Below are 19,801 nucleotides of genomic sequence, written 5' to 3' on the forward strand. Positions count from 1 at the left end.
TACCACCTTCGGCCCAGGGTGTAATCCTGGGAACCCGAGACTGAGTCCCATGTTGGGCTCCCTGCATGGAGCCTGCTTCTCCCTCTGCCTGTGCCTCTGCCTCTCTTTCTCTCTGTGTCTCTCATGATTAAATAAATAAAATCTTTTTTAAAAAAATAATACATTTTATCACATAAAAAGTTTTTTTTAATTTAAAAAATATTTGTTTGTAATGGCTAAGGACAGGCTAACCCAGAAGTTAAGATTCATTTGGATTTCGTAACTGGTGCCTAAGTTCTCTTAGAGCTTAATTTATCTCATTCAGAGAATGTCAACATAAGGAATATTAGAGTGATCCTGTGTAGAGCTATTTACTTATTTTTAAAGATTATTTATTTATTGAGCATGAGTAGGGGGAGAGGCAGTGGAAGAGGGAGAGAGAAAGAGAGAGAGAATCCCAAGCATAGTGGAGAGTCCCATGTGGAGCTCGATCCCAGGACCCTGAGATCATGATCAGAACTGAAATTAGAAGTCAGACACTTAACTGACTCAGCCACTCAGGTGCCCTGCATTATTTATTTAAAAAATATTTCATTGAAGTATAATCGACATATGTCATTATATTGGCCTCAGGGGTACAGTATAATGACTTGATATTTGTATATATTGCAAAGTGATCAGCACATAGATCTTGTTACCATCCTCCTGATTTGTACTTCAGTTCTGAATGATAACCTTGTTGGGTAGAGTATTCTTGGTTGGCAGCTTTTTTCTGTTCAGCACTTTGGATTCATCATCCCACTCCCCTTTGGCTGCAAATTTCTGATGAAAAATCTGCTGATTATCTTATGGGGTTCCCTTGTATGTAGCAAGTTGTTTTTCTCTTGTTGCTTTTAAAATTCTCTTTTTATCTTTAGCTTTTGACATTTAATTAGAATGTGCTTGGTGTGATCTCTTTGGGTTCATCTTACTTGGAATTCTCTGGGCTTCCTGGACCTGGCTGTCTGTTTCTCTTCCTAGGTGAGGGCACTTTTCAGCCATTATTTTATTTTGTCAAATAACTTTCTGCTCCTTTCTCTCTCTCTTCTCCTCCTGGCCCTTGTAAGGTGAATGTCATTCCACTTGATGTTGTCCCATTGGCCTGTGAGGCTGTCGCCGCCGCCGCCGTCGTCGTCGTCGTCGTCATCGTCTTCTTCTTCTTCTTCTCTTCTTCTTCTTCTTTTTCTTCTTCTTCTTTTCTTCTTCTTCTTCTTCTTCTTCTTCTTCTTCTTCTTCTTCTTCTTCTTCTCCTCCTCCTCCTCCTCCTCCTCCTCCTCCTCCTCCTCCTCCTCCTTCTTCTTCTTCTCCTTCTCCTCCTCCTAGTCCTCCTACTCCTCCTACTCTTCCTACTCTTCCTTCTCCTCCTCTTCCTCCTTCTTCTCTTTTTTTGACTTCTTTTTTTCCTTTATGCTGCTCTGTTTGGGTGAGCTCCACTGCCCTGCCTTCCAGATGGCTGATCTGCTTTTCTTCATCTGGTCTGCTGGGGATCCCCTCCATTGTGTGCTTCAGCTCTATGACTAATGCTTGGCACTTGCTGACGTGTTCCATTTCTTTGTTGAAGTTCTCACTGTGCATTCATCTGAGTTTCTCCTGAGTCTGGTCAGCATCTTTATGACCATTACTTTGATTTCTTTATCAGCTAGATTACTTACCCTGTTAAATTAAGGTATTTTTCTGAGATTTTACCTTGTTTTTTTCATTTGGAACATACTTCTCTGTGTCTTCATTTTTGCTTGACTCTCTCTGTTTCTACATGTTAGGCCAAAAAGCGACGTCTCCCCATCTTGAAGGAGTGGCCTCGTGTGGGTGATGAACCTTGTCATTCAACCTCACCCTAGCTCTTTCCAACCTTTGCGATTGCCCAGGGAGCCTGATTTAATCTCTCTCTCTCTCTTTTAAAGATTTTATTTATTTATTCATGAAAGACACACAGAGAGAGGCAGAGACATGGGCAGAGAGAGAAGCAGGCTCCCCATAGGGAGCCTGAAGTGAGACTTGATTCCAGAACCCCAGGATCATGCCCTGAGCCAAAGGCAGATGCTCAACCACTGAGCCACCCAGGGATCCCTAGCCTGATTTATTCTTGACAGGGCTCTGCTGGGGTGCCAAGACCTGTGGATATTCCAAAGGGAAGGATCTGTTAGAATGTAGTTTAAGGCCGATAGGAAGCTAGACCCATAGGCAGCAGCTTTTAAAGTATGCAAATAAACACAGTCCTGTGGGACCACAGTCATAAACTCTGTTGGCCTCCAGACTAGGAGGTCCAGAGGTGTCCTTTGGGTGAAGGTTGCAAAATAAAGGGCTCTAGACAAATGGATAAGCTCCTTCCTGGGAGATTGAGGAGAGTTGAGGCAAGGCCAGGGCTGAGTGCGAGGATGCTGTCTCTCTGCCTGTGTTCCCTGGGAAACAGCTTCATAATCTCTGGTTTTGTGGCAAGCAGGAAGTCCGTCCCTCAGGCAAAAGCTCCAGGACAAGTAAATAAGACTTCTTCATGGTGAGATTGGGGGTGTGCTTCTGTCTACTGTCTGTGCAGCACCCTGGGGGTTGTACCCTGCCAGGAACTGTCTTTGCAATTATTATAGTCCTGTGGGGCCCAGGAACACAAGCCCCCTGGCCACCAGGGCTAGGTGATCAATGGGTGTCCACTGTTTGGGCTGCAGGCACCTGCTGGCTTTGCAATGCAGCTGGAGAGTACAGGGATGGGGCATGCCCACCAGCTTTAGAAAGGCAGTGGGTGAATGCCTTGGCTGTGCACGGCCCCTGGCTTCGGTGATGCTGCAGGAGAGTGCTGTCTCTGCATCCCGTCAGCAGCAACAAGGCGGTGGGACAATGCTGTGACCACTTGTACCCTCCAGCCTTCCTGGGAAGGCACATGCCCACCAGCTTCAGCAAGGCAGTGGGAAAATATCATGGACCACTCACCCCACTGGCCCTAGCAAGGCAGCAGGAGGGTTCCATGTCTCTGTGTGCCTGCCCATGCCAGTAGGATAGAGGGAGACTGCAGAAATGGTGCTCATCTCTGGAGAGAGTCCCACCTGTCCCCCACCCCTCTGGCAGATGCCTTAAGATTAGCAAATGAATGTCCTTCGTGCAGAGTCTAGATGCTTTTCATCTAGGCTCAAGAGTCTAGATTGCTTTTGTCCCGGGTCTCCACGTGAGTGAGACCACATGCTCCTTGGACATAAGTCCCGTTGTTCTAAGCCAGACTTTTGGGGGGCACATCTCTCTGGTGCAGGTCCCAAGGGTTGGGGTGCCTGGCATGGGGCATAAACCCTTCACTCCTCTGGGAGAAACTGTACTTGTGAAATCCCTTCCTGTTCTGGGTCTCCATGCTGGGGGGCCAGGGGGCTTCTGGCAAGACCATGTCTCTGCCTCTCCTGCCCATCTGGGTGTGGTCTTCCATCATTCCTTGTGGAAGGGCAGTTCAGTGGTTTTCAGTTCTTCAGAGGGAGTTTCTCCATATGAGGCTGCAGATTTGGTGTCGGTGGGAGGAGGTACATTCAGGGTCCTCCTATGCCACATCATCCCATGCAGCTTTACGTAAGGCTGCTTGGAAAGAGGTAAGCTGACTTGCACTGAATACTTGGATAAAGAAATGAGTGTGCTCTCTATCAGTGCTGGACTGAATCTTCACATATTTCAATCATTTGGTGTTGTGATGTTTTTTAAAACAATTTATAACATGGAATTGATATATTGAACTACCCATTTCAAAAATGATAAACAGCATGTTTGGCTTGGGCTCCCACTTTCCAACGCAAGGATGTGCTGGTCATGGATTTCTTGAAAACACAAGAGCAGGTGTTTCTGTTTGTTGGGGACAGCGTGCACAAGGGCACTGCAGAACTTAGGGGAAGGGAGGAATGTTCGTCTGGTGTGAGTCTAGGAGAATAGTCAGAGACTTTGGGATTTGAAAACAGCTTCTAAGTGTTGCTGCAGATGTCTGAGTGCCCTTGGACAGAGATCCCGAGAGCCACTCACGTGGTGCGGGTCCACTGGCTGGGCTTCCTCTCCCCCTGAATTGGGAGAGTTGTGTTTTTTGGGCTCCTGACATTAAAGTCCTCAGATTTCCTGCTCCTTTGCAAGGCCTAATTTCAATCCTTCATCCAAGGAGAAGTGAAGTTGTTCAACCAGATTTCTTTGCTCCTGAACAGCACACCTTCTATTTCCACGGCAGCATGCCAAGTCACGCTGACTTCAGAGCTAACTCACGTCCCTTTGGTTGGTTGAGGCTTTGTCCTTCAGGCTTTGCTTTTTTCTTTTTCTTTCTTTTTTTCTTTTTCTTTTTCTTTTTCTTTTTCTTTTTCTTTTTCTTTTTTTCTTTTTCTTTTTCTTTTTCTTTTTCTTTTTCTTTTTCTTTTTCTTTTTCTTTTTCTTTTTCTTTTTCTTTTTCTTTTTCTTTTTCTTTTTCTTTTTCTTTTTCTTCTTCTTCTTCTTCTTCTTCTTCTTCTTCTTCTTCTTCTTTTTCTCTTCTCTTCTCTTCTCTTCTCTTCTCTTCTCTTCTCTTCTCTTCTCTTTTCTTTTTTCTTTTTTTTCTTCTTTAAGAGCTCCATGCTCAATCCCTTGAGAAGGAAAGACAGGGAGCTGCTAAGAGCTGCACCACCACCAGGGCTCTTGAGAGAGGAGATAACAATTCCAAATAATGTCTAGAAAGGTCTTCAGCTTTTCTTCCTTCCTTTCAATCAACTGTATTCGAACTCTAATAGTAAACATTGCCTGGTAAGGGGTTAAATGCTTGGCATTTTTTTTTTCTTCTAATAGTTTATTGTAAGCTAAAAATCACAACAGGAGGACGGGTGAGGCTGAGGCAGTCTCCCAGGAAGGCAACGCAAGAGGGCATCGTGCCCTGGCTATTGTAACTCTACCCTCCAAGTACACACAGTGTGATTTCTAAAATCCCAACTTCCTTGTTTTGAAATAAGGATGCTTTTCAAAATACCAAAGATAATTGCATTAAGGAGTAAATTGCTTCAGGAAATTGTATGGGGACAGAAGGCAATAATTTATAACAACACATATTCCCTCTCCCCTTTCTTTGCAGCCTCTGTTCCCTGTCTGGTTTGGTCCACCCTGGCCTCCCCCATCCTAGAGAAAAGGCTGGTTAAACTTTAGAATATTTGACAATCATAACTGAGTGAGTCCTGGATGAGGGGTGGGCCTCTCTGGCTTTCCTCTCTCTGTAGCTTTGTCAGCCTCAGATCCAGTCCTTGGGAAGAAGTGGATCCATCGTGGGACCAGGAAGAGGGAAGGAGGTTTTCTAAGTCAGGAAAGGGGAAGCTGTAAGATAGCAATTTTAAAAAAGCAAAACCCATTGACAGAGCAATCAGAGCAAAAGGCCTGTGGAACGTCCTGGCCTCGGGGTTGTGTCAAGGTTCCAGGAGACCTATGAGGTTTCTGCTTCAAGGCACATTTCCTCTTGGAGCTGCTAAGAGTCCTTGGGAACTCAGAGGAGGGAGGGCTGACCTGGTTCTAGGTGACTTTCAAGCATGTGTGTTTGGAGTATTTCTCGAAGAGTCAGGAAGAGAGGGAGACAGGCATCAGTTGGGGAAGGAGGATACAGCTTGGGGATCTAAACCTTAACGAAACAGTCTTATGCGGGGGGGGGGGGCATCTGGGTGGCTCAGTGGTTGAGCATCAGTCTTTGGCTCAGGTGGTGATCCTGGGGTCCTGGGATCGGGGCCCACATCGGGCTCTCTGTCTGTGTCTCTCATAAATAAATAAAAATCTAAAAAAATAAATAAAATAAAGTCTTATGGGGCAGCTACAATTATTATCCTAATTTTACAGGTGAGAAACAAGAGGCTAAGGCATAAAGTAGTTAGCCTGAGGCCAGCGAGTCAGTTAGACTAGAGCCCTGGTCTTCTGAATCCCACCCCTTCTAGATCTCTGCCCTCTCCCACCTGTGGGGAGAAAAGCCACTCAGAAGACCTTGGATCTCGAACTCATAGGAAACGGGGTGTGAGCATAGGTGCTTCCCCAAAAGAAAGCAGTACCAGAGTATGCCAGTGTTCCACAGGGAGGACCCAGGGGCAGGGAAGGTGAAGGCCACCTATCCCCAGGAAACTCTTTACAGTGAAAGGGGCAAGAAGTGATAAGGCTGGAGGCAAAAAGAAATTGAGAGCAAAAGAGAAGCAGCAGAAAGACCTCAGAAAACAAAGACATAAAAAAATATAAAAAAATAAAGAGTCTTTATGTTCTGTCTCCCTTTCTGATATTTCCTACCCATTTCTTCTCTCCTAACTCTGGGAAACGAACTAGGGGTGGTAGAAGGGGAGGAGGGAGGGGGGTGGGGGTGAATGGGTGACGGGCACTGAGGGGGGCACTTGACGGGATGAGCACTGGGTGTTATTCTGTATGTTGGCAAATTGAACACCAATAAAAAATAATTATTAAAAAATAAATAAAAATAAATTAAAAATTAAAAATAAATTAAAAATAAAATTAAATGAAATTAAAAATATTTTTTTAAGAAAAGGGCAACCCCGGTGGCCCAGCGGTTTAGCGCCACCTTCAGTGCCGGTGTGGTCCTAGAGACCTGGGATCGAGTCCCACGTCGGGCTCCCTGCATGGAGCCTGCTTCTCCCTCGGCCTGTGTCTCTGCCTCTCTCTCTCTCTCTCTCTCTCTCTCTCTCTCTCTCTCACTCTGTCATGAATAAATAAATAAAATTTTAAAAAGAAAAAAACTGAAAAGGACTTGGAAGAACAAAGTTGGTTGAAAGTTGCTTCCAGTCATGGGGGGCCCTATGTCGTCCTTAGCGGGAGCCATCAAAAGAGGGTGATTTGGGTGAAGGAAAGAAGACAAAGAGGTATAAATGCGTCCTTGCTTCTTTGCTTAATGCCCCCCGTCCCCCTGCAGCGTACTGACAATTTCCACGATGAAATGGCACGAGGTAACAACCATGATGAAATGTCAAAGAGACTAAACTTTATACTTGCATCTCTAGAACAGAGATTTTAGAGTTAGGGTTTCATATAGTGGGAGGCAGTACTGTTGATTTCAGGGCTGCTCACATGTCTCGGATGTACTAGGCCTGAGGCTAATGGAGAGAAACTTGAGTGGTTGCAGATTGATATACAGACCTCGGCATTTATTATCACATTCTTAGTTCTCTGGTTGGGATTTGAATTATTGCACAGAGCAGTAAAGGTTAAAATAAAATTTTGGAATTTATTAAAGGGGATTTTTTGTTATTGTTGCCCAAATAGATTTTAGATTAGGATTTAGATGCAAAGCTATTGTTACAGGAGGGTGTATCTTTCGCCTTGTGTGAAATAATTTTTGTTGAAAATCAAGTGACAGGGATCCCTGGGTGGCGCAGCGGTTTGGCGCCTGCCTTTGGCCCAGGGTGCGATCCTGGAGACGCGGGATCAAGTCCCACATTGGGCTCCCGGTGCATGGAGCCTGCTTCTCCCTCTGCCTGTGTCTCTGCCTCTCTCTCTCTCTCTGACTATCATAAATAAATAAAAATTAAAAAAAAAATCAAGTGACATTATGAGACAAGTTTTATAGCAATTTTGTTTTCTCCTTAAAGTAAAACTTCCCAGAGCTTGGAAAATATAATCTTTGAAATTTCAGACCGATAGTCCCAGCATTTTCCTAATCCCATGTTTTGGTAAAATACTGAATCCCCATTTCATATCCACCAAGGCAAATAGTTAATGTATGAGAATGGAATAATTTGCAGTCATTGTTGTAAATACTTCTGCTCTTTAAATGACTAAAAGTTCTAACTCCGCGAAATGTTGAAACCCAAGTGAATGCTGGGTATGGTATAGGAGAGCTGGCGAGGAAGGATTTTAGCTTGGTGCCAAGGTCAAAGTGACATGTCTTTGCTGCCTATCTTCTATTTCAAAACCTGACTTTTTTTCTAATCTGATTTTTTAACATTATTGATAGTGACTGTGTTCATGTGCTTCACATGAAAAAGTATACACGAGTTGACTATATTGAGTCAAATATTTCACATAGTTATACATCTGCATGTTTTCAAGAGATTAGCCACTAAAAACCAATTTTACAAGGGAAAAGCCTTTTGGTCTTTGAAATAAAGTTTTTCTCTTCTTAGTTGTCACCTAGCGATGGCATCTGTTTTGGTCCTCACGGTATAGCTTGGCTATTTCATGAGGTATATGTACTTTGCTTTCTGTAGGAATATGAAAGATAATAATTGTATGAAGGATCATGATATTCTTTTTTAATCCATTGGCCAAATGGGAATAATGAACATTTAATATTCTTTGAAGCCTTGTGCTACTAAAACATATAGTAAAAAAGTGGAGATGTATAGAACATTTTGGGAAAAAGTTTATTTTTGAAAAGGTTATTTTGTACTTACTAAAGGGAATGCTTTCACAATAATTTGAATATCATTCCTTTTGTTGAAGCTGAAATTTCTTCTGTGATGAGTACTTGATTAGTTACACAGGCCTTGGCTGTTAAAACCTTTCTCGGAGATAAATAAGCCTTCTGTAGCATTAATTCTCTTGTTCATACTTGACACTGTCACTGCACTCAGCTCAGCTGAAACTTTTGCCCTGTAGGGAAGGTCAGCACGAGGAGGCTGCTTTCCTGGGCTGGCGCCTTGTGTGAGGTGGTGAGGTCCTGCTTTGGTTAACTGTGAGCTAGAGTTAAGGGTTCTGGAAGATATAGGGATCCCAGACAGGCATGTAGTTCCTTTGAAGTCATGTTTTCATAGGAATTTCCACAATAGCATACCCATGTCCATAGAGCAGACCAAAATGCATTCTGATGACAAAGAGAAGTCATGTGTGAATTTAGGGGTTTTAGGTGATTCAACTCTGTACTGTTCCCTCACTGCAGATAGTTTAGAATCGATATTTTCATTCAAAGAAAGTTGCCCATGGATTTCTAGCTAATGTTAAAGCTGGCCTCAGTATGTTACACTCTTCTGAAATCCTGTTTTTGAGATGCTTTGGTGATGATGGAATTAGGTGTTGTGATATCTTTGTCAGATTCAAACTTAATTTCTTTAAAAAAAATCATTAAGTTTACCAAAGCTGCGACACCTGGGTGGCTCAGTGGTTGAGCATCTGTCTTCAGCTCAGGATGTGATCCCATGGTCCGGGGATCGAGTCCCACATCGGGCATGGAGCCTGCTTCTCCCTCTGCCTCTGTCCCTGCCTCTTTTTCTCTGTGTTTCTCATGAATAAATAAATAAAATCTAAAAAAAAAAAAAAAAAAAGAAAGAAAATAAATTAGCAAAACTGCTTCTTTAGAAGGAAAGAGATGTCTGCCTAATTTTATGTGCTTTGCTATCCGTATGAACAGTACTTTTATAACTACAGAAATGAAGTCATTGGATAAGAAATCAGTTATTCCTTCCACTTTTATAATTATAAAAACTTGCCAACAAGGCAGTGAAGCTGTTACCTTGAACAGAATCCTCAAAGACTAACCTAGATTTTGCCACCTCTGAAATGGTTACTTTGTGTGTAAACCTCCATAATCTAGGGGCATAAATTTATGTTGCCTTATGCTTGGAAAAGGAGGTATGATGCACATAACCTCCTATGTAACATATAATCTTACATGTTAAATGCATCTGGGTTAATTTTCAGTTTGCGGAAATGTGAGTATTTAAAATATGAATCTTCTTATAAATGCTGATAGAGGGACACCTGGGTGGCTCAGCAGTTGGGTGTCTGCCTTTGGTTCAGGGCATGATCCTGGAATGCCTGGATCGAGTCCTGTATTGGGCTCCCAGGGTGGAGCCTGCTTCTCCCTCTGCATATGTCTCTGCCTCTCTCTTTCTGTGTCTCGTGAATAAATAAGATCTTAAAAAAATAAATAAATAAAATAAATAATATAAAATAAAAAAATAATATAAAATAAAAATAAATGCTGATAGATCCTGGGGCCAATCAGTAGAGCATGTGACTCTCAATCTCAGGATCATGAGCTCAAGCTCCACACTGGGCCTGAAGCCTACTCAAAATTTAAAAATAGGATCTGTCAGCATTTTAAAATTTTCTTAAGAGCTAGTATATTGTAAAACCTTCTGCTACCTGAAATAACAAAATGAAAATATTAATGCTGGGGTTTTAAAAAAAAAAAAGACTTGTTTATTTATTTTAGAGAAAGCATGAGTAGGAGAGGGAGAAAGAGAGAGAATCCCAAGCAGATTCCATGCTGAGCATGGAGCTAGATGTGGGACTCAGTCCCAGGACCCTGAGACTGTGGCCTGAACCAAAATCAAGAGTTGGATACTTAATTAACTGAACCACCCAGCCACCCCTTAATGTTGGTTTTGACAACAACCCTGTAGCTTTCAAATATTAAATAATAAGCCAGTGATCATAGCAGCATTATTATTCATAATAGTCACAAGGTGGAAGTAACCAGTGTCCATCAATGGATGAATGGATAAACAATGTCGTATATACGTGTTATGGAATATTATTCAACTACAAAAAAAGAATGAAATTTTAATACATGCTAAAACACAGATAAACTTTACAAATATTATGATAAGTGAAGCCAGAAGGAAAAATGTATGATTCTATTTACAGGAGGTACCCAGAGTAGAGACAGAAATTCATAGAGACAAATGTTTTATAAATGCTATTCATGTCATTTTGAAATATTTACATTATTATAAATTATTACATTTATGTCCTGTGATATCTCTCTCAATAATTATTTTTGTCACCTGCATGGTTTTATAATTATATTTACAATTATTAAGCCAACTCTAAGTTTTAACACATTCAAGCACTCATTGCTAATCTTTTGAGACCAGGATTTCCCAATTTGCAAGTTCTTTATTTTGATTCATTTTTCAATCAACTGAAGTGCCTCTTGAAGGATTTTTTGCCCTAGAAGAGCATGTGGGTGGCATATGATCTGAGTCATTGCAGATTTGAGGTTGCCCTCTGTAGCCTTCCATCATGAGCTATGACTTCACTGGGTTTTAAAATCTTAGGTCCCATCCTTTTCATCTCAAAGCTCCAGAAATGTGTTCTTATTGTCTTTTGGAATTTAGTATGACAGAGACATCCGAAGCTATTTTTATTTTTATTTCTTTATTGATCATCTGGTTTTTATGTGTTACAAACATTGTGTGTTTTTTTTTCTGTGTACTTATAATTAAAACCAGTTTCTCATCCATGTCTGGGTATGAGCTCCTCTATGTTATTTTTATGGAATAAAGTTCCTTTGAGCTGCCTATCCCTTGGATTTGGTTGTTTAAAAAAACTATATATAGTTTTATAGTTTTATATTTATATATATAGTGTGTGTGTGTGTATATATATATATATATATATACACACATATATATATATAGTTAAAATATATATATATATGTATTTTTTTAAGGGCACCTGGGTGGTACAGTTGGTTAAGTATCCAGCTTCTTCTCAGGTCATGATCTCATGGTCATGGGATTGGCCCTGTATGGGGCTCTGTGCTCAGTGTGGAGTCTGCTTGAGACTTTCTTTCTCTTTCCCTCTGCCCCTCCCCACTGAGCACCCCACGTCTCTCAAATAATAAATAAATCTTTTAAAAGATTAAAATATTTTTAATTGTGGTAAAATATATATAACATGAAACTTAATATCTTAGCTATTTTTCAATCTACAGTTTAGTGGTACTAAGTCTGTTCACATCTTTGTGCAACCATCACCACCATCCATCTCCAGAACTTTTCCATCTCACAAAACTGAAACTTTGTAACTGGGTGATGGGCATTAAGGAGGACATGGATGGAATGATCATTAGGTATTATGTAAGACTGATGAATCACTGAACTCTACCTCTGAAACTAATAATATACTATATGTTAACTAGTTGAATTTAAATTTTTAAAAGCCCTATCAACTCTTAAAAGCAAAAAGCCGTAATCGGGTCCAGCATTGAGCTCCCTTCATGGAGCCTGCTTCTCCCTCTGCCTGTGTTTCTGCCTCTCTCTCTCTCTCTCTCTCTGTCTCTCATGAATAAATAAATAAAATCTTAAAAAAAAAGCAAAAAGCCCTAAAACTTTATAGCCATTAAACAAAGACTCCCTATTTCTTTCTCCTACTGGAAACCAGCATTCTATTTTCTTTCTCTATGAATTTGCAGGTTCTAGGTGCACATATAAGTAGAATCATACAGTGTTTGTCTTTTTATGACTGGCTCATTTCACTCATCGAATATCCTCAAGCTTCATCCGTGTTGTAGCTTATTGCAAGTTTCCATCCTTTATAAGACTTTATATTCCAAGGTGCATATTCCATAGTGTGTATATGTCACATTTTGTTCATTTGTTGATGGACACTTGGGTTTGCTTTTACCTTTTAGCTTTTATGAATGGTGCTGCTGTGAATGCAGGTGTACAAGCATCTCTAGGAGTCTCTACTTTCATTTCTTTTGGAGATACACCCAGGAGTGGAATTACTGGTTCGTAGGGTACTTACATGTTTAATTTTTTTAATACTATTTCCCATAATAGCTGTACCATTTTATAATCCTACCAACAGTGCATAAGGGTCCTGTTTCTTCACATCTTCATCAACACTTACTATTTTTAGGTTGCTTTGTTTGGTTTTGTTTTTCATAGTAGCCACTCTAATGGGTGTGAGGTGAAGGTTTGCTTGGTTTTTGCCTCAGTAACATTTTTTTCAGTTGGGTATGATTACTCTGATCATCTCTTATGCCACTTGCCCTTGCTTCTTGGGAAGTAACTTTTATTTATTTATTTTTTTTTGGGGGGGGAGTAACTTTTAATATGTAGGTTGGCTTTGTTCTCTGTTCCTCCAACATCTAATGTCTTTTTCTTTTCATGTTCTGGAAAAGCACGTCTACTGAGTCAGCATCACCAGTTCAGCTTTCCAGGCTCTCAATTCTGCTCCTGCTTGTTGGTAAACAGTTTGCTCTGCTTTTGTGTTCTTAGTTTCCTAGATTTGTCTTTGTTCTAGTCTGATGTTAAGGTACCTGGGTGGCTCAGTGGTTGAGCATCTACCTTCAGCTCAGGTTGTGATCTGGGGGTCCTGGGATCAAGTCCAGTATCGGGCTCCCTACAGGGAGCCTGCTTCTCCCTCTGCCTATGTCTCTGCTTCTCTGTGTGTCTCATGTATAAATAAATAAAATCTTTTTTTTTTTTTTTAAGAGAGATTGTTCTAGTTTGATGTCTCTTGGCATCAGCCTGGTTTCTCCTTCTATCTTCTGGTCTCCTTCTCCTAGAAGCAGGTCTTAAATGTTTTTGAAGCCTAAGTGCTTTCTGGAATGTGCCCTGGTTTTCCCACTGTTGTGTGCTCTGAGAAGTTGTTGGGACTCTTTCTCCTGCCGGGTGGCATTGTGTTGTCAGAAGTTCTCGGTTGTGTCTTCAGGTTGAACAATTACCAATGAGTATGTCTTCTTTGTTTCTCCCCTTCCTGTGGCTCTGTTGGTGGTGGTGGGCCCTTCTTAGATCTCTGGGGAAGATAGGGTGATACACAACATCTAACCCGATTTTTCTTGTCAAGGCCTCAAGTGCAGCTCTGTCCAGCTACAGTGGGATTTTTCTCACTCTTGTCGACTAAGTTAACTGATGTCACAAACCAAGAATCACAAACTTGTGACCAACAGGCTGCAGATAGCCCACGGGCCTTTTGTGTTTGGCCTGCATGAAGTCTAACATTGATCATTTTAATGCCTTAAAATGAGCCACAGGTTCTCCAGCTCATGACAGTCCCCACCTGACCTTATTGTCTCACACCCAGCTTGCTTCCATCATTTACACCTGGTGCCTGAGTCTGTGGCCCCTGCCGCATGTGCTTAGAGAGGCCGACACACATTAGACCATGCACACTGCCCGCAGGATCCCAGCTTATCTCTTCGGATCTCAGGGTGTTCCCACAGAGCTGAGAATTTTTCTTCATTCACCAATCCACATGTCTTCGCTGGCCCCTACCATGTGCCCTAGGCATACTTGGGGGATGTGAATACAGGACTGAGTATGACAGGGGGCTCCTGTCTTCTCTCTGAGGTCAAGTGAGAGGGAGGGTTACTAATGTTTTGCAAGAAGTGGTGGTAGCAGCTTGATACAATCATTTCCTTATCTTCATCTTGATTCTCTGAGTCCTCCCCAAGTTACCTAGGATTTAATCACTGTAATCAGTCTTTTTTTTTTCCTGTAAAAAGCAGATCAACAGAGCTAGCAGAAAAAAAAAACTCACTGTTTTGCTTTGTAACTAAAAACTATCTTAGACGTGAGATTACTTGAAATAAAGAAAAAAAAATTCAACTGTATGGTTGCACAAGACTACTTCAGCTGGGAATTACCAAACAGGTGGACAAGCTAGCACAAAGCAGTGAGGTTGCTCAGTTTTACAGTATTTGGCTTCTTCATATGGACTTTTTGCAGCTTATTCGTCTGATGAGCCACCAGGGCCCTCCTGAGGCGTCCTGGCCATCAGGACATTGGGTGGAGAGCAGATCTGCCCAGGGAAATGTGCTTCTGTAGACATTCCCAAAATCCTGACTCTGCAGACCAATTTTCCACCTCTTCTTGTCCATTGCGTGGTGGAAAATACATTAAGCAACTCTTGGGACATCGTGCTGACTTTTTGAAGAATATTAAGCGTGGATGGGACAGTTAATCATCTGCAGATGCAAGTAATTTAGATGCAAAATAAAACTGCTTTCCAACAGGCCTGTTTGGCTCACTACTTGCTGATAGTAACAGGTCAAACGATCTTTCTGTTCGGGTCATCCATTCATTGTATCATAGAACGTTTGTATACTGGAATTTGCCAAGTGCTTTTCAACAGTTATTTCTTGTTTGCTGATGAAATGACGGTGTTAGCAGAGTTCAAGGCTATGGAAATGGACGCTGGAATCTCCAGAAGGGTAGTTAGAGCTGGCTCTGCACCATGTGCTTGGCATTTATGCCAGTGGTCCTCATGCAGAGTCAGGGGCAAGGTCAGACGCCAGCTTCAGCTCTCGTAGTACTGTGGCTTCTGTTGTCTCCACCAACCCTAGGCTTTTGCCTTTGAGATGTATTTGTCAATTGATTGAGCAAGTTTTAAAGAAGTCTTGATTCTGAGGAATGTAAAAGCATTAGCCTATTGCTGAGCTCAGAAAAATGTTCCAGGAAGCTTTCATAGCCAGATTTTGATCAAACATCTGGGAGAAATAATACACACTTCCTCTGGTTGCTGTGAGTCAGTCTACCCTGTGTTGGCCCTGACAAGGACAGAGATGTATGGGTTCGCTGTTGCAAGGTCTGCTCGCCTCTTAGACGATAAGAGCAACAAATGGTCCCCTTTTTACATCTTGGGATTGGTGTGGACAGGGAGCATCATGAAGGGTATTTGCGAATCATTGCTTAGGCTGGCCTTGGCTGGCCATAGGGGATTGTGGTTTGACTCACTGCTGGATTCTCAGCTCTGACCTCCTTCAAGTCCGAGCCCTGCCCCATCCCCAGCCCTGTCTGATACGTGGATGCTTTTAGTCCCAAGAGTAACAGGCTGCAGAGTGTGACCGGGTAGATTGGCCGAAAAGGTCACTTACCACCAGCAGAAAAGTCCAGAAGTGGAGTTCATTTATTAGATGGAGGTCTCCTGGGGGGTGGGGGTGAGTGGGTGACGGGCACTGAGGGGTCACTTGACGGGATGAGCACTGGGTGTTATTCTGTATGTTGGTAAATTGAACACCAATAAAAAATTAATTTATTAAAAAAAAAAAAGATGGAGGTCTCCTGCTTCCACTTCTGATTTGGCTCCTCAACTCTCCTTGTCTCACGGTTAGCTCTTGTCCTGCAGGTAAAGATGGAAGAGTTGCCCACAGGCAGGTGTGCAGGTGTGCTCCCTTCCAAGGAGTGTGAATTCACCGCCCGCCCCATTCATCTCTCCACACTTGGCCTGAGCTTTCATCCCATTTGCCTTCACATGCCAGAGGGAAGCTTCCTAGGAGCTGAGTTCCCAAAGTGTTTTGTGTTGATTTAGTAGATTAGATTTTCGATTTTATGGTGCAAAATTTCCCTGTCTCTCTACAGACATATCACAGTTGAATATTTTATATATTTTGGCTCTGAATGGCAGCGACTGGTTATCAAAATTCTGTTATCACAATATATTAATGCCCTGTGTATTTTTCCCTTGTTCTAGTCACTAAGCATTGGGAATCACAATTTATTTACTCATTGTCGAACACAGCAGTTTCTCATCAGATGAAGGGGAGAAGCTGGTTGATGTCTTCTAACAGTTACTAGAGCTGCATAGATAAAGAGGATATTTCTTTTAAAAACGGGTAGTTGAACATATATTTGTGAATTGACTTACATTTACAGCAGTTGTAAGCATTAATTAAGAAAACTGCATTTGAGTTTATATATAGCCTAAAATAACCTCATGGAGAACTTATTTTGATGAATACTTTATAGACAAGAATTTATAAAGTTTTAGTTTTTCTTAAAGTCTCAACGTCCGGGAATTGGCAAGTTTTGTGGCACATTATTTTAAGGGTGTGAATAACTTGTAACACCTGCGTGTTTATTTTTTTTTTTTACGTCCTGATGGATGTCAACAATTCTACATTTCCAAGGTTTTTGAAATTGAGGGTGGTTTCTCCAGAAATTTGGGAATTGTCAAGAGCACAAGGTATTTTGGGATTTGGCTTCCAGCAATGAGCAAAGGGCCCTGTTCCTCACATGACCAAGCCTGGAGGAGATGCAGGGATGCAGATGAGCCCTAGTAGCTGCTGCATGAAGAGGTCATTTCTCAGGTGGTCCACTTTGGACCCAGGTCCTGGATCTCCATGAAGCACACTTCAGGTCCTTTCAGGAAACTTCTCAGCTAGTCTGTTAGCTCTTAGTAAACCTTGTGGTTAACACAAACTAACCTTAACATATCCTAGGGATGATCTCCCCCTAGCTAAATAGACAGCATCGGGTTTTTTGTTGACTATCCTTCCTGCCATTATTTACTGCCATAAACATAATTAATTGATCATTTTGATGGTAATTCTGTCTATCCTTATAAATTTATTCAGAAAACACTTATGTACATACTATATGTTGGTCACACACCTATGTTAGTATGTATACATTGCATGTACCTGTTACATATAGGGTAAAATGGACCCAAGCAGAGACTCTCAGCTTTGCTGCTAACTGGTTGGATCACTTAACCTGTATAGGAGGTCTGTAAAGTAGGGGATGGGGCCAGAAATTTGAACACTGAGAACCCTTGCAAGACTAATCTTATGGGATACTATGTACCTACCTCTTATGAGCTAAATACAGCACCAACCACGTCTCTATCTGAGGCTCCCTTTCTGCTTGTTTTACAGAAATGTGAAAATAAAAACTGGAGAATGGTTCTTTGAGGAACGAGCCAAGAAATTTCCAACAGAAGGTAAATGCTCTGAAAATTTTTTCTAAAGTAAAGTGATATATTCCTAGTTGTAAAATATTTGGTGTTAAGACTTTGTATATAAAAAAACTTTACAGGTTGGGGCAGCTGGGTGGCTTGGTCAGTTAAGTGTTGGACTCTTGGTCTCAGTTCAGTTCTTAATCTCAGGGTCATGGGTTCAAGCCCCACATTGGGCTCCACACTGGGCATGGAGTTTGTTTAAACAGACCAACAAAAACTTTACAGGTCATGGTAGACAGGCCTTTCCCTTCGACCTTCTGCTCTGTTTGGTTGTTTTCCTGCACCTGCCCCCTGGCCCACACTGCTCAGCATCTTTGTTGGTGGTATTCCCCTCTATACCCCAGTTCTAACCTCTCCATGGAGTCTCCCAACTTCCTGATTGTGGGAGTGGGGTTTTCCTCCTCTGAAACACCAGCAGCTCTGGTTTGTTCATCTTTTCCATAATTGTGCAAAGTGCCATATGTTATATTATTTGGATACTTCTCTTTCTTTCCATTAGCAGAAACTGTGCTTTTTAAATTGTGTTAGCCCCTTATGGCACGAAGCACGAAACCTTGCTCATGATATTTGATTAAAATGATTGAATAACTGAAGGTTACAGGCAGTGAATGGTACTAGGATTTAGCAGATATTGATGATTAGGAAGTGAGGGCCTGTCATGATTCAACAAGTGCAAGCACGCACATGGTCTGGGCACCTCGATTATCTTATAAAGTGTTTGCAAAGCTGATGTAACTGTGTAATTGGTAGCTAGGACTGGAAACCATGAGGGAAACTAGTTGTGCTTTGGTAGCAGCAGTGCCACATCAGGATGTGAGCTGCACAGACAAGAGAGTAATGTATCTGACAAAGGTGCACACATGTGTCCTCAAGATAAAGTGGAGTCCACATGCTCTGTGAATCACATTCGTTCACAGTGGTAACACACATCCTCTGCGATGTGGGACACCAGGGACCGCACACAAGGGGCCAAGACTGACCTAGAGGGAACAGGGTGACTTGAAACCCTCTTTTTTTTTTTTTTCTGGAAAAAGTGATCATTTGAGATAAAGGAAGAAGCTATTTAGCCACAACCCAAAATGTGTTGGCAAGGAAAGGAAGCCATTTGTCTGAGCGTTGACGTTCAGCTCTTATAAAAGGCACTGTTAACTAAGGTTGATATTCAGTCGGCATTAAATTCTCTCTGGATTATAGTCCTGATTCTTCTTACTCAAGAAAGGATGATGTCTCTGCAGAGCTTATTACAAATCTGGAAGAAAGTAGGGTGCTAATGGGCATGCTCAAGCAAAAGAGTGAGCAAGTGTGTATGGTCTCACCTAGGACAGTGCTTCTCAATGCTTTTCCTTACTGCCCTCTCTCCTGTCCCAGCCTTGTTAACACTTTTTCCTAAATGCTACCTGTCCATGAAAGTTGACTATCCCAGGTATTTTTCTGTTCATGTACTGAGGCCTTTTGGAGCACGCTAGGATTTGTTTCCTCCACTAATCACCTTTTTTCCCTCCCTGGGGCTGTCGTCCCCATTTAGGGCATAATCTAGGCAAGCATGGCAGCATGAGGTCTAAGTTTTATTGCTTTGCTTTGGGTTTTTAAAATACTTTTTTGTTGGGGTGCCTGACTGGCTCAGTCTGTAGACATGTGGCTCTAGATCATGGGGTTGTGAGTTCGAGCCCCATGTTGGGGAATAGATTGTACTTAAAACTTTTTTTGTCGGGGGCTGAGGTTTTCTTCAGGTGGTAGTGTCTCCTTTTTCACCTGGTTCAGGTAAGACTGTAGGGAGTGAAATTTCTAGAATTCCTCAATAACAACTCCACTCCCAGGGACCTGTCCTGGAAACTTTTTAATACACTGTTGAAAGTTTTAGTATCACTGTTTTGATTAGGGAAATTAATTTGCAGGCCAGAACATGGCTGTGTGTGCATGCATGTGCACACGTGTGCGTGCATGTATCTGCATGCTCCTTACCTTCTCATCATCTTTCTGGCACTCTTCCTTTTTTTTTTTAATAAGATTTTTATTTATTTACTCATGAGACACACACAGAGAGAGAGGCAGAGGGAGAAGCAGGATCCCTGCTCAGTCCCAGGGCCCTGGGATCACCACCTGAGCCAAAGGCAGATGCTCAACCACTGAGCCACCCAGGTGCCCCTGGTTGCTCTTCTGGTGAGTAGAAGTGAGTGGAAGCAGTAGGCTGGCATGGTGGCCACCTGACATAAGAGGAATAGGCTAGGAATGAACCTGAACTCCCAGGTTTTTCTTATTTTGTCCAGTGACTTTCCACCAGAATGAAAATATCAAGAAAAAAAAAAAAAAGCAGACAATGAAAGTCAACCTGAGAATAAATTATCCTTTTATTGTTTCTCCCAAGGTATAAAAGAAACAACCAGCACAAAAGAAAACACCAAATTCTTGACCCTTCTACAATTGCTTC

At 42.0% G+C, this 19,801-nt stretch overlaps 1 protein-coding gene across 7 annotated transcripts in view; it reads left to right on the top strand.

Moving 5' to 3' along the window:
- Positions 1-19,801, top strand: part of SYTL3 (synaptotagmin like 3) — a 93,424-nt gene that overhangs the window by 19,190 nt on the left and 54,433 nt on the right. For all 7 annotated transcript variants that reach the window (XM_072829432.1, XM_072829417.1, XM_072829429.1 and 4 more), the window contains one exon: positions 17,291-17,355. In XM_072829432.1, the coding sequence (XP_072685533.1) occupies positions 17,291-17,355 (65 nt within the window). The remainder of the gene's footprint in view (positions 1-17,290; positions 17,356-19,801) is intronic.

The sequence above is a fragment of the Canis lupus genome, chromosome 1 (assembly GCF_048164855.1).
Source record: "Canis lupus baileyi chromosome 1, mCanLup2.hap1, whole genome shotgun sequence".
NCBI lineage: Eukaryota > Metazoa > Chordata > Mammalia > Carnivora > Canidae > Canis > Canis lupus.